Raw genomic sequence first — 15,051 nt, forward strand, 5'->3', positions numbered from 1 at the left:
GTTAGACTTAATTTGATCTATTACAACATTTACTCGCGTATCTGAAGTTATTTACCAGTTTTTTCCTTACAACTATGAACGAATATGATAGCACCAAAACATAGCTACAGCAATGCGTGGCGCACAAATAATAGTCTTTTTTGAATAGAAATAGTCTCGAAGAAAAGTGATTTTGCGTAAGGAACAAACGTTTACTTACCTGCTTGAAACAAAAGTTTGTCGTTAACTCTCGAAACTCTCCATTCGCTTGGGAGTTTATTTTTGTGATGTTGGGTGAGACCATCGGCAATTTGGTTTATTAGTGTTCCTCGGTTTCTGCAGTCCGCTGTAATGTTGTCAGCTAAAGCAGTTGTGCCTTCCGCGAGCGTCCAACAACTCTGGGAAAGTGTCCGTGTAACGGCGGAGTGTTTTTATCGCTGGAGGCTTTCCAGACAAGGTGGTGAAGGTGCGTGACACGACGGTCGGACTCGGAGCCTTTACTTTCCCCGAGCTCCGTGCAACATGGGTCGTGGTCAGTGTAACATCTTCCAGCGTGCCTTGTCTTTCTCTCTTCATTGTCGCAGCGGGATTTGGACGTTAGCGCCGAAGTGATGCACCGCCAATACCGCTTGCCACAGCGTTCAAATTAATAATCGTAGAATTTATCGGTCGTATGTAAGTCGACCAGTTCGGGTTATGCGGAGTGGTGTTCTAGACGGCAGACGCGGTCTACAAGGGATTACGCGGTAGTAGCCTGCTTGCACTGGAAGCAGTTTATATTTTCGATGAACGTGCTAGCGCGGAAATGGACAGGGAGGCGGCTTTCGCGAGCCGTGGCTGGCGTTCGGTCGCGGTGGCTTTCACTGGCGCGCGGATCCGGGTGGGAGCATCCCGGCGAAGGCCGTCGCGCCGGACTGGTGTGTCTGTCTGCACAGACTGCGCAGCTGGGGGCCAGACAAGCGCTGCGCGCCTGCCGAAAACCACAGCCGTGAGCGGTTTGCCTCAGCCAGCGTGCGCTCAACGCACTGGCTGCCGTGTGTGTCAAATTGATACGGAAGGTGACTTGCCTGGCAGGCCATGCGCATCAAATTGATGCACATACACTGCAGAGCCAAACAAACTGGTACACCTGCCTGATATCGTGTAAGGCCCCCGCGAACACGCAAAAGTGCGGCAACACGGGGTGGCATGGACTAATGTCAAGTAGTGCTGGAGGGAATTGACACCATGAATCCTGCAGGGCTGTCCGTAAATCCGTAAGAGGGGGTTGAGATCTCTTCTGAACACGTTGCAAGGCATCCCAGATACTCAATGTTAATGTCTGGGGAGTTTGGTGGCCAGCGGAAGTGCTTGAATTCAGAAGAGTATTCCTGGAGCCACTCTGTAGCAATTCTGGGCATGTGGGGTGTCGAATTGTCCTCCTGGAATTACCCAGTCCGTCGGAATGCGCAAAGGACATGAATGGATGCAGGTGATCAGAAAGGATGCTTACGTACGTGTCACCTGTCAGAGTAGTATCTAGGCTTATCAGGAGTCCCATATCACTCAAACTGCACACGCCCCATACCATTAGGGCCTCAATCAGCTTGAACAGTCCCCTGCTGGCATCCAGGGTCCATGGATTCATGAGGCTGTCTGCATACCCGTACACGTCCATCTGCTCGATAAAACTTGAAACGAGACTCGTTCGAAAATGTTTCCATTAACAGTCCAGTGTCGGTGTTGCCGGGCCCAGGTGAGGCATAAAGCTTTGTGTCGTGCAGTCATCAAGGGTACATGAGCGGGCCTTCGGTTCCAAAAGCCCATGTCGATTATGTTTCGTTGAATGGTTCACACGCTGACACTTGTTGATGCCCCAGCATTGAAATCTGCAGCAATTTCTGGAAGGGTTACACTTCTGTCTCGTCGAACAATTTTCTTCTCGTCGTTGGTCCCGTTCTTGCAAGATCTTTCTCCAGCCGCAGCGATGTCTGAGATTTGATGTTTTACCGAGTTCCTGATATTCATAGTACACTGCTGAAATGGTCGTATTTTAAACTCCCAATTTGTCGCTACCTCGGAGATGCTCTCTCATCGCTCCATCGCCGACTATAACACCACGTTCAGACCCCTTTAAATTTTGATAACCTGCCATTGTAGCAGCAGTAACCGATCTAACAACTGCGCAAGACACTTGTCTTACATAGGCATTGCCGGGCGCAGCGCCTATTCCGCCTAATTACATATCCCTGTATATAATACACATGCCTATACCAGTATCTTCTGCACTTCAGTGTAATTGAGGCCGTGTGCATAATTGATGTATACAGCTGCATTGAATTCAAATGGCTCTACAGTTGCCCAGGCCTGCTGGAGATGTTGTGTACACTTAGTTGCGAAATTTGTTGACGGATGCCGTCCATATTTACCATGTCGTTGCTTCCAGGGGTTAGCTGTGTGTAAGGTTTGTCCGAACGAAAAGTTCGTGTGCTTGGACTGTCTTTTCATTATTCACACTTTTACAGTAAAGCATACATCCTATTAATTCAGATAAAACTGCTGTGAATTTGTGAACCAACCTGGTGACGTATTACAAATTTGGCATTTATATTATTTTTGCTTTATTCTTCCGAAACATAAATGCCATTCGTCTGAAACGCTGAAAAGTTTTCATTTATTACAGGCTGTCTGTAATTCCTGTACTCTTGCCCTAGCAGAAATTATATTGAAGAAATTAACTCCACAGGCCATGCGTCCTACAATTATACACACCTGAAGAAAAAAAACATCTGCAGTACACAACACTGGAGGACTCAGGTCAGACAGCCAGCGAGTTAAACAGCTAATGACCGGTGGCTTACTAGGTAAATGTCGCACTGCATATACACAGGGGGCACAGTGCATGCTATTGTGTGTTGGTGGGCAGGTGGAATATGCTGAGGGCGACACGTTCACAATCATAGCTACAGCCAGCCACCTTTACGTCTGGAAACACCAGGCAGCTTTTTAGCAAACCGGAATAGTGTGTGGGGTCATATCCTAAAATAAATTCTTTCTTAGCTTTCGATTCTACTTTGCCTATTTTTGAACTCTGGATGCCACCAGTTAAAAAGCGCTTCGCCTGTTTCGTGCATTTTTGTTAATTTGGTAGTTGGTGGAACACTAATTCCTTAATTAAATTATTCAAAAATAAAAAGTTCTTATTCCCATATAGTGTATTAAACATTTATTAACCTTGACATGTTCCCCCTTCAGTGCTTTATAAATCGCTTCACACGTTTCTGGAATGGTTTCGGTTAATGTGCAGTGCGATATTAGTGTGCTGTTGTAGACTACAGTAGCTCTCCCCCGTACCAAGAAATCCGTGTCACAGTTCGTCTTCTGCACATACAGCATTCCTGAAGAGTATTTTGTTTTGTAGTATGAGAAGCCACTTTATTGAAACACACTCTCATCCATTCGTAAGTAATTTGTATATAAGACTTGACGTTCTCGAGTTGCAACTCCCGTAACAAATTTTGCTGTATGTTTTTATTGTCTCGACGTAATACCTGTGGCTTCATCCAAGCACGTTTACTTTTTCCGCTGCTTCGCTTCCAAATACACGATGAAATTGTGGTACTAGCAACTGCAGCTCATAACAAGCTGTTGTCCGCCATCTTGAAATCTGACGAAAAATGACGACAGTGTAATACCCATTTTTAGCGCCATGTCAAAGATATTTGTCAAACAAATTTGACTAATATTTGGTCGTATTTCTTTGTTAGAAATATATGATAGTGTAATACCGGCCTTGGCCAATTGCGTGGGGTCAGCAGCCTGCTACGTTTCCTGTCGCAGCAGCTGCTGGGCTGGCAGAAGTGAGTTTGGTTGGCGGTGTGTGTGGGGTCAGGTGTCCGGCGAGTGGTGACGTCGCGTCAGCAATTAAGCCGGCGCGACGCGCGCCCGCTTCCGGTTCTCACGGCTCAGGGAGCTCACGTCTCTTAGGTGCACGGCTCCATTAGGTTGCAAACACCTGTTTAGTGAGAGCTTTCACACACACACACACACACACACACACAACCTGTTCACTTCGGTTTCTCTCAAATGCTCGCGAGAAGTAAAAAAAAGCGGCACTTAGTTGTCGAAAGTCGGCATTTTAAGAGCCGTGGCTGTAATACTAAGTTTTATAACTGAAACAGCAACGTGCCACAGGTAAGGTTGAACGAGGTTCATTTGACTCCAACCTTAATCAGCTTTGGATATCTTACAAAACAATCTTCAGATGGTTGTGCCCTTGCTGGGGCACCGTTTTATACCTGTTGTTCTGCTGCACTAAGATAGAAAAAAAATTTGTTCTCTGTTTGGTAAAGTTCACGAGGTATGTAGTTCTTATTACCTGTGTCACATAATTTGAGAAGGTTTTAAAGTTATTAAAACGTGAAATGTGATAAATACTTACGTGCTGTATGATCCTGTGTGACGAAATAACTCTGTGAAACACTTTGGTAGAAGTGCGCTATGTGACTGCGTTTCACTGAACTGAAAAGCATCTTCCACCATACCGTTCTGTTTAATGGCAGCACACACGATACACATTTGCAAATGATGGCCCAGCTTCACAGATCAATTTCGTCGCACCGAATCTCACAACACAGCAGTTTTCACCACATTTCACGTTTTAATAGCTTTAAAACCTTTTCATAAATCCTTTGATAGACGTACTAAGAACTAAATCTCCCGCAAACTTCACCAACTGGTGAACAAAAAGTTTTGTCTATCCTAGTGCAGCAAACGAAGAACGGATACAAAACGAGGCTCCAGCAAGAAAACAAAACTTGTAACTGCCATCCGAAGACAGAAATCAGAGACCGATAATAGTTTTATCCAAATAAACCTCGTTAAATTATACTTCTGACTGGTTGCTGTTTGTCATAAATCTTTTAGTATAAACTTTGTTCCTTCCGGCGTTTGGATGAATTTTGATGTGCTCCCACGTAATGCATTCGCCTCGTATATGACAATACCTTCTGCATGACTATAATACCTTCATGAAGTTCTCGAATTTATTCCTAGTATGAGAAGAGTTAAAGGTATTAGGACAGCAGACTTACTCAGACTGATCATTTGACAAACATGACGCAATGGGCTCACTGTGTACATTGGCATAATTACACTCTGAACCCAAGCAGACAGAAAAAACTGATTACAGTAATTGCCGAAAGATGATCCGTGACAGCTGGCAGAGCTATTGTCAGCTTTCAGTTGCCAAGTGGGAACGGCTGCAACCGAAAACTCTAGTCGTTTATAGAGATCAGATTACATTGAGGCGTTGCCACATAGACGTATACAAAATCGCGTTATGTGATTGGCGGAGGCAGACGCGTGAAGCCGCCCCAAACCCACAGTGACAAGGATTTTTCACCGACTCTACTACGGTTTTGTATTTGATGGTCGTTTTAATTCACTGTACTGCCTTTGTATGATATTGTCCTACACTTGATTCAGATCAATGTGTTGGTACGTGTAAGTTCACGCATAAACACAAGCATTGCAAAGTGCTACAAAAATTGATAAGACCAGAAACTAAGATCTACTCTTAAGATTATTAATTTTATAATAAAAGGTAAAAACAAATCCACCTTCTATACTGACCGTGAGCCATATATCTTTGCTATCAGCGAATCACCATGTGGTCTTGAGATCAGATGCGACCTCATTGTGTAAGTTAGTTTCTACATTGCTTGCGAGGCAGCTGAAAGTTTTTGCTGATCTTCGATCTAAGCTGTTCGTGGTGCGAGAGAAAAATTTGGAGGCACCTTAAGGGTGGAGAGATCGGATAGCTGACTTAGTGGTTCGGCAAACGGCGAGTATCCCTTAAAGCCATTACTCTTAAGAAACTGAACAAAGGAGAGGAAGATTTACTATAAGCCTATTTGCAGTTGAAATTGCTGGGCGAATTCGAATTACTAACGAAAGATCCTGACTATCTCGACTGAGCTGTACCGTGCCACGTTCCCATGGGGCCCTGGCGACTTTGGCAAAACAGCTGACGTCAGTGTTTTTCCGAGCAGCTGATGAAAGCGCAGCGGAGGAGACGAGTGCGTCCTTCGCTGTTTATCGGTGGAAGTCCAGCCGGCCCCCGTAAAACTGGCGCGAAGCTGGCCGCTTGTCAAAACTGTGGCGCTCGCGAATGACATCACCACCACCTCGGCGTAAGGGAACGACTGGACGCTTCAACGCGGCCTCGTTTGCTTTGCTAGTAGCGGCCTTCCCAGTAAAGACTGGCGTCAAAAATTTCGTTCGTGCTCTGGTAACGTCGTATTTATTCGCACTTGCTCAGAAATCTGCCCTTAGGTATCAGATACGCAGTTGGACTACTTCTGATCAGATAGTTCACCGTCTACCATAGTCTGACAGATCATAAATCTCACAAATTTTATTCCATAATGTGAAGATATATTCCACTACAGAAACTGCAAGAATTCGGGGTAACAATTCATCAGCCATTATCGTAAATGATTGTTACTTGCACTTATCCCGCAGCCAAAAATCTGTGGGGACGTAGAACCACTGGCTCCCCCACCCGCCCCCAATAATATCGCTGCCCTACCGCAACAAGATCCTTGCCAAATCAGTTCTTTGTAGTAAGTGCTCTATGCTCGATGTATTATGTATACGCTGCGAGAATAAAAGTATTCATAGTAAGTGACGGAGTGAGAGTGATTATTTATCGTCGTAATTACCACGTTCGCTCCCCACTACCGACAAAACAAAACAATGGCATGTATACAGGAGCACCATTCAGCTTCATTAACATTGTTAAATACACCAGTCCTATACGAAAGCAATATTAATCCTCTGTGATTAATGTTTGTACGAATATTGCCATAGCTGTTCGCAGAACATTCTTTATGTAAGCAACAGAAGTTGTAGCAAACTTGAAAACTGTATGTTAGTACTTGACTGAGCATGATCTTCTTCCGCCTGTGAGTAGATTTAAATAAGAAATTACAGGCAACTTATGTTATAGCTGTAAGCACCATGTGAAACATTTGAACTTTCAATTTAAATGACACATTCGCATATGTGAAAATCGTTGCAAGTAACCAATAAAAAGCCTTGTAGCAATGCGGAAAGAACTTCAGAAATTTTAATTTATTGGTTGCCTCTTAGGCAGATGCTAGTAAAGTAAAAAGAACCCTAAAAGTAACCCGATTATGCACTACTAAATAAAAGGAATCTTTTGTTGCAGGTCTGTGTGAAGTTCCTAGAAGTTTCTAATAACTGGAGTGGCGTCATTCGCTTTGGATTCACATGCAATGATCCAAATAACCTGAGATATGCTCTTCCAAAATACGCATGTCCAGGTGAGTTCAGTTCGTGTTAGTGTTTCTCACATCTGCAAGCATTATATGAGAAAGTACCTAAACGTTAGTTCCTCTGTCCACAGATCTGACGAACAAGCCCGGCTACTGGGCAAAGGCACTTGCCGAGCGGTTTGCAGAGCGCGATACGGTACTCTTCTACTATGTGACTCCGGCCGGTGATGTGCACTTTGGTATCAACGGCGAGGAGAAGGGAATATTCTTCAGTGGTGTAGAGACACGCGGCCCCCTCTGGGCCATCATAGACGTGTACGGAAACTCGACGGCCATAGAGCTGGTGGACCCTCGCCAGCAGCTGAACAACTCACGCCGCAACCTGTCGCCGCAGCAGTCGGCTGCCACAGATTCCAGCCCTGATGCCATAGAGCGGCTCATCTTGCCCTCACTGACATCGCTCTCCATCCACCAGCCTCGTCTGGAAGACACCCCACAGCCTCAGCCACCTCCATTGCCACCACAGGTAATAAACAATATTTGTGCATAGATTTGTTATTCAAGCAGTTTTAACCATTGACTTACTTTAACTATATACGAGGATGAAAGAGGGTTTCCTCCACGAGTTTAGTAGTAGTTCTCTAATTTATGAAAGTACTCTTTTGCAGGAGTCTGGTGCTGTCGTACCTGTTACCTCTTCATATCAACATCAGCAGCAGCAACAACAGCAGCAGCACTCCCAACCTTCTCATCCATACTTGAGCCCATTGCCCTTTCACCGTACTCGTGGACGCAATATTCGACTTAGCAATGATCGCTGCATTGCTACGAGGAGTGATGCAGAATTTTCTCTGGGCTATGTTTTTACTTCGCGGCCAGTACATCTGGGTGAAAAGATTGTTATCCAGGTTGGTATATTTATGTATATGTACACTAAATGTATGATTTATGTAAAACTGTATTAAATGAACGTGATTTAACATCTTGCATGTTCTTAGATTCATATAAGTACAAGTGGAATTGAAGCTTAGAGGACAACGAAACAAATTAATGATAAATTGATAATAAATATAGGTCATATTCCAACTGAGTACATGAACACAGTTCCAGAGGATAAAAACTACAGATAGGCCTACGTATTTGAGAACAAATACATAATATTGTGACAAAATAAAACATCTACAGCCATCCTTAGGGTCATCCCAGAGACCTCATGGCAAAAGGATGGACATATAAAAAATACATAACAAGTATTCACATGGGCACCATTCATGTGAAGAGGTGCTTCAACATTTCCCTCTGATGCCAGTACATGTTCATAAAGCTGAAGTGTGTTCAGAATCCTCTAATAGCTGTTCACAATGCTTTCCCACAATTTGCCTATCACCAAAACTTTTAAACATCCCCACAGAAAGAAACCCAATGCAATAGTCAGCAGATCTGGGGAGCCACTATATTGATAAGCCACAACCTAGAAAATTGTCAAAGATTCATGCTGTGTATTCCTGGATAGGACATTTGAGTGTGCTAGTGCACCATTAAGCATGTACCACATAAGATTCCTGTGACCATAAGGAGTAAAGCTACAATATAAATCTAGTCTCAGATATTATTGTAACATTGACGTGACTGCACTAGAGCATATGTCGTATCATGGAAAATCATTGGTTTCCAGGCCTGTGTTAAAACTGTTTGTTTCATTAATCTCTGCTTAATCACTTTTGTTTGTACATACAACAGTCATACTATGTAATTCAGTGGTTTCTTTATTAACTATAACTGATGTCCCTTGTTTCACAGGTTTTGGCAACCCAGTCTCTGTACGTGGGCTCACTGGCATTTGGCCTGACGTCTTGTGATCCAGCTACTCTTCAACCAGCTGATCTGCCAGATGACTCTGATCTCCTGTTGGACCGTCCAGAGTATTGGGTAGTCAGTAAATATGTGGTAAACTCGCCACAAAGAGGGGAAGAACTCTCGTTTTGCATTACTCATTCAGGTGAATAATACTCATTATCTGCCACAAGATAGTACGGTAGTTAGACCTATGCCTACTAAAAAAAGATCTAACTTGTTTCAGAATAGTCTTGTGATTGTGTGGTAGGATGTAGCAGTTAATTTCTGTTCAGACTTGTAGATAATAATTCATCCTTTCTCACTACAATTTTTTTTTCACTTCTAAACAGGTGAGGTACAAGTTTCGAGAAATGGAGGTCCACCTGCAGTAGTGATGCATGTTGACCACACATTGCAGCTGTGGGCTTTCTGGGATGTGTACGGCAACACTCAGAAGATTCGTATCCTAGGGAGTCAGATGGAACAGCCAGCACCACCACCGCCTCATTTACACCATCCACGTTCACTGCCAGGTACTACCTTAAACCTGTGTGTGTGCTGAAAAATCCCAGTTGTGTTGTGAACTATTTGACAAATATCCATAATGCATTCCCAAAATTCTCCAGTATCAGCTGCATTTTATCACTGAAACACAAAAAAGTTGTAGCAATGTTAAGTGGACTTCCTATTCAGTAGTTCTCGAGTAGCCTCAGTCAGGGCTAACAAACAAGTCCTTTCTTTTCTTCAATTTTCTCTGACAAGGCACATTTGCAGATTCACTGGAACATCCAAAAGTGCACCATTAATAAATTGCACTGAGGACCTGAGAGATTAAAACATTTTGATTAGTGTCATATCTTATGTGCATGCAAAATTTCTGAATTCATATTCTGAACATCCATTATTTGTTCCTTTCAGGTTCCCGAAATTCATCTCCTCCTCCGAGGACAGCTGAGGCATTGGCTCCAGGAAGACTTAGAGTGAACCTTCCAGCAATGAACGGTGGAGTTTTAGACCACGCAGACAGACAAATTCGCTCTCCTGAAGGAGCGGCGGCACCAGTCCAACCTCCCCCTTCTGTACCTGTCCCTGTCGCTGTGCCAGTCACGACCGCACAGGCGGAACTGGTGCAGTACCAGTCAGCGGCAGGTCCGGGCTGTGGCACGGTGCTCGTGGTGAAACTTCCACCTGCTCATTCCAACTACCTCAATCAACAAAACCAACAAAACAGGCACAACCATAGTGTTTCACCCGGTGAACCGTCATCTTCTGGAACACTGTTATCGACGTACTCGCATACTTACATAGAGGTAAGCAACATCTGAGTGAGAAGGCATATTGTAACATTTCCTCTAGATTGTAAAGAGTTTCCTTAAATATAATTACTTCTAAAATTCTCAATATTTCTCGATGTCTTGCCTAGCAGCCTCTAAATAAAGTATCCCGCAAGTAATGCAACATTTGAGTTAATAACCTAAATTTATTGAATATATATTTCCAGTGTATGTATGCTACATGGGATTATATGAAATACGTTACTCAAATTGCCTCCATGGCACTGCAGGCACTCTATCACCCTTGATGAAATCTTGTGAGATATGGCCGGCCTAAGTGGCCGTGCGGTTCTAGGCGCTACAGGGGGTGTTGTCCTTAGGTTAGTTAGGTTTAACTAGTTCTAACGTCTAGGGGACTAATGACCTCAGAAGTTGAGTCCCATAGTGCTCAGTCATTTGAACAATTTGTGTGATATGCAGGGCTTAGTCTGAAATAACATGCTTAACCTCTGTGATTTCTTGGTGTACTCACAAGATTTCAATACCATCACAGAAAGAAATCACATTATCTAGGTGGCCAATTCACGTCGCCATTGAGAAAATTCACCTTTCTAGAGAACGATTCTTGTAACAAGTATACTGCTGTAACCAATGTGACATCTGTGCCCTCTTGTTAAAGCCAAACCTGTTCATCATTCACACTATCCAATCCAGTTAAATCTGCAAAAACCCTTGTAACATATTCCAGTAGTGTGTCGTCCACTGTTAATGTTTTTCCAGTGTCACCTTTGAAGTACAGCCAATCATGCCCTCACCCAAGAGGCTCATCAGTCACTCATTGTGGATGTAATGACTCCTCCATAATTACTAGAGGGTTTTCTGTGCCCAAAATCCTGCAATTTTGATTTCTAATGAGATCATTCAGTGGATCTCGTCATGAACATTGTTTTCTTGGTGAAATTATTCCATTTTGCAAACACCCAGTGGGCAAATGCTCTGTGCTTCTGGTATTGTTGGGCTTCTCTTGGATTTTATAGGCCCAAAGGTGCAGATTGTCAGAATTGGTTGCATTCTGGAAATATCAAATTGTTGCAAACATCAGTATAGAGGTTTCCCTGGACTTGCAGCAACACTCACTCAAAATGGCAATGTTTTTTTTCGAGATTCACTGAGGGTTTAATGTCCAAAAGAAAACCAGTTTCCTAAAATTTATAAATCTGTCTCTGAACAGATAATTTACTTAATGCATTATGTTGAACATGCATTCCATGGAGTTTGTGAACAGCCTTTGCACAACATTCACCACATTTGCAATAATTTTTCTCTACGACAACACACTGTTCATGAAGCACTCCATAGCTAATCAGAAAGAAAACCAATGGAAATAGAGCAACATTCAGTGCTGCTAACTTACAAGAACAGAAGTGGTGGCATTTCAAAAGTTGTTCTTCATGGGACAAATATTGTGTTGGAAGATGTAATTCGAAACACCAATAGCTGCAATGCAAATTTTTTGAGGGCAACTCAGGACAAGTTTCACACTGAGTCATTTTCAGCTGTATGATATATAATAATGTAGTATTAACAACATTACATGCCAACACTTTTAGAACGATGCAATTCTATGTCAGACATTCAAAACTGGAATGGCCTGAAATATTTGGGATGAGTTAGTCAAATTGTCTCTTTAATTTTTTGAAATCAGTATCCCATGTATATTAATGGGTAGTATACTAAATAATTCTTTTTAGTCAAACTGTGCATTGTTCATGCTCTGCCATCTGATAGAGCTAATGAGCTTGCTTTAGTAATATGATCCTTATGTCTTCCAGCCAGTGTCAGCTACTTCGTACTCGACTATAGACTCGACGACAACACTTCAGCAGTGGGCAGAAGCTACAGGAACTTCTGGAGGAGGTACTGGTACAGAATGCACAATCTGCTACGAGCGGCCCATTGACAGTGTACTCTACATGTGTGGACACATGTGCATGTGCTACGAATGTGCTGTGCAGCAGTGGCGTGGGAAGGGTGGTGGCCACTGCCCTCTGTGCAGAGCAGTCATCCGTGATGTTATTCGTACTTACAAGTCCTGATAGCGGGCCCCAGGGCCCTCTTGCGGTGCCCCGCTGACTCCCTCCTGCCTGAGGTCATTTCCAAAGAAGCCTTTCGCTGTGCGATCATCCGTGTTGTTGGACTAGGACTGTCTTTTATACTAGGATAAGGTGTAAATTTGTCATTGTTAAAAATAATGTATAAAAGCTTTTTGTGACTGTGTTGACACTGATGTATTTTGCAAAGTTACCTTAAGAATATTATTTAAATTTTTTTACTGTAAATTGTTGGAGTGTGCTTTTCTACTTCAAAATGTGGTTTTTGAGATTTTCTAAACTAATTTACAGAACTTAGTACTGTATAGGATGTGACATTCAGATTGTGTGTGTCTCATATAGTGTCAAAAACACATTAAAGCTGCAATATTGGTTTATAGTACAAATATGAAAAAATTTGTGACAGTTTCTATGGAAATGTCTTTATGGAATGCTAAAAGCCAAAAGATTGTATCTGATAAAATGTAACATTCAATGGCTGGCAATTTGCCCTGTAAATTTTTGCATTGTGATGTGTAAGTCAGTTTTCCAGTGAAAGGTCTATTATATAGGTCTAATCACTTAAGAAAATTAACATTCCATTAATGTCCTGAAAGTGTAGTAGAACTCTAGTCAACTTTTATAACATCTCTTTTCCACCATTCTCAAGTATTTAGAAGATTGTCTATTATCTGATTATTAAATTGTTTTGATGTACTGTGTACATAAACCTTCCAGATATTCTGTAAGTTGTGGTGACATCCATAAACTTATTTGAAATGCTTGGAGCTAGTCTGACTGGCCAGGAAAGTTTAAGATCAGTTTCTTCAATTAACCTGTCTGTATGACTGGGATGATTTGTGTGTACATGGATATATTAAAATTTATCCCAAAAACTTGCTGATATTTTTCATAAAGTTCTATTTATGCTTTGTGTATAGATTGAAGCACATGTAATTGAAAGTGCAATTTTTATTTATTAATGTTTGAAGAAGTTTGTATGTCTTTAAAATTTTTTCTTGGTGTTCAGATTTAATTCCTCCTGTTAATTTAGTCAGTAACATTCATTCTTCTGTTGTCTTTCTTTAACATCAGCACAAGTGCAATTGTTACACAAAACTGTTTTTGTTTACATCATTTCTTGTATAAAAATGTACATGGTTATTACATGTGCTTAGTATGTATTTGGAATGTGTAACATTGTATCATAAATAAATGTTCAAAACTGTAAGCATCTATTTATTTGTTACCTTTTGGTAAAAAAAGTTCATGAACTGTTAGAGAATATGTAATTTAGTACTGTGGAACTGTAGTTCAAATCACACGTTGAATCAAAGGCAAAGTTTATTTTAACACATTTTAACTGCACATACCAGATGGCTCACCTTTGAAGGGTCTTCTTCCAAATCTAGATTAAAAAAATATAAGCATAGCCCACTAGCAGCCAATGTGGCACTAGTTCTTGATTACCCATCTCTCTGAATGTTGTAGTGACTTTGTTCTAGCCTATGTTGTTTGTAATAATTACAGAGAATTTCTTGAACCAGTCTGATTTATATTTTCTATGCCTTCAGTGAAGTGCTGCCATTGAGGTCCAGTTGCATCTAATGACCTATGTTAGCCATTTAAATTCATTTAACATGTATGAAATTAAAGCTTGTAAGACATTAATAGTTTAAATGGTATTGCGATAAGTTTGTCCAGTAATTATGGCTGTTAACATACATATTAACTGAAAAAGTTCTGCAGTAAGTTACTCAAAGGGTCTGGTGACTTAATGGGCAGAGTAAGAACGCACACGCACGCACCCGTGTTTCATATACCATAAAAAAAATCTAAAATTTTTCTTATACTGAAACTAATTTAGCCATCTTATGCAAATGAATTGTAGCATGATTTTTTACATGTGGTGTTGGGATATACACAAGTCTTTCATTGCTGCTGTCAGGTGCAGCATAGAATTTAAGAAATGCTTTAGGGCCTGTTACATAATTGACAAGACTGACTTAGAAAGTTAACACTGTCAGTGATGCAGCATAGAGGTGACAGAATGTAAATGTCAACTTCTTGTTCAGAACTTTTCATACCATTGATTATCATCAAAGATTTATGTGTAGAACTAGATCCATATTGAGTTGGAGAATGTATGTTGCTTCACTGAAATTGCAACAGACCAGTTTGTAGCAGAGCCTTTGATACCTAAAAGCAGCAGCTGCCCCCCCCCCCCCCCCCCAAAGCAATATAAATAGTCCCTTACAATGGCTCCAAATGTTTGAGTACCATGCTGCTGGATAGCACCAGAAAGTTATTTACAGTGCAGTGGATTGAAGATTTCCCCCCCAAGTAACTGATAAAGTGAATTAATAACTGAGGATTTTACAAGTATCAAACAAGTCATATGGCTAAACACTTATGACAAACTTCACTTCGAACAACAGAAAACTTAAATATCTCTCTGTAACTCCCTTCAAATGGTGACCACTTTGGGTGACTCAGTTCATAAGTGTTTCATGCAAAATATCTTTCTTATTTTAAAACTGGAGAGTTTTATGACTTTGGTTAAATGTGTGTGTGTGTGTGTGTGTGTGTGTG

The 15,051-nt window shown here is 41.7% G+C and overlaps 1 protein-coding gene across 3 annotated transcripts in view; it reads left to right on the top strand.

The window, feature by feature from the left end:
* The window catches only part of LOC124616288 (protein neuralized), an 854,641-nt gene extending 841,068 nt beyond the window's left edge, over nt 1-13,573 (top strand). For 2 of the 3 annotated variants that reach the window (XM_047144602.1, XM_047144609.1), the window contains exons 3-9: nt 7,193-7,307; nt 7,391-7,785; nt 7,928-8,167; nt 9,060-9,258; nt 9,446-9,628; nt 10,014-10,405; nt 12,202-13,572. In XM_047144602.1, coding sequence (XP_047000558.1) covers nt 7,193-7,307; nt 7,391-7,785; nt 7,928-8,167; nt 9,060-9,258; nt 9,446-9,628; nt 10,014-10,405; nt 12,202-12,465 — 1,788 coding nt within the window. In that variant the 3' untranslated portion in view covers nt 12,466-13,572. Of the gene's footprint in view, nt 1-7,192; nt 7,308-7,390; nt 7,786-7,927; nt 8,168-9,059; nt 9,259-9,445; nt 9,629-10,013; nt 10,406-12,201 lie in introns of all 3 variants that reach the window. The other variant, XM_047144594.1, reaches the window with a different exon arrangement.
* The last annotated feature ends 1,478 nt before the right edge of the window (nt 13,574-15,051 follow it).

This window comes from Schistocerca americana, chromosome 1, assembly GCF_021461395.2.
Source record: "Schistocerca americana isolate TAMUIC-IGC-003095 chromosome 1, iqSchAmer2.1, whole genome shotgun sequence".
Lineage (NCBI taxonomy): Eukaryota > Metazoa > Arthropoda > Insecta > Orthoptera > Acrididae > Schistocerca > Schistocerca americana.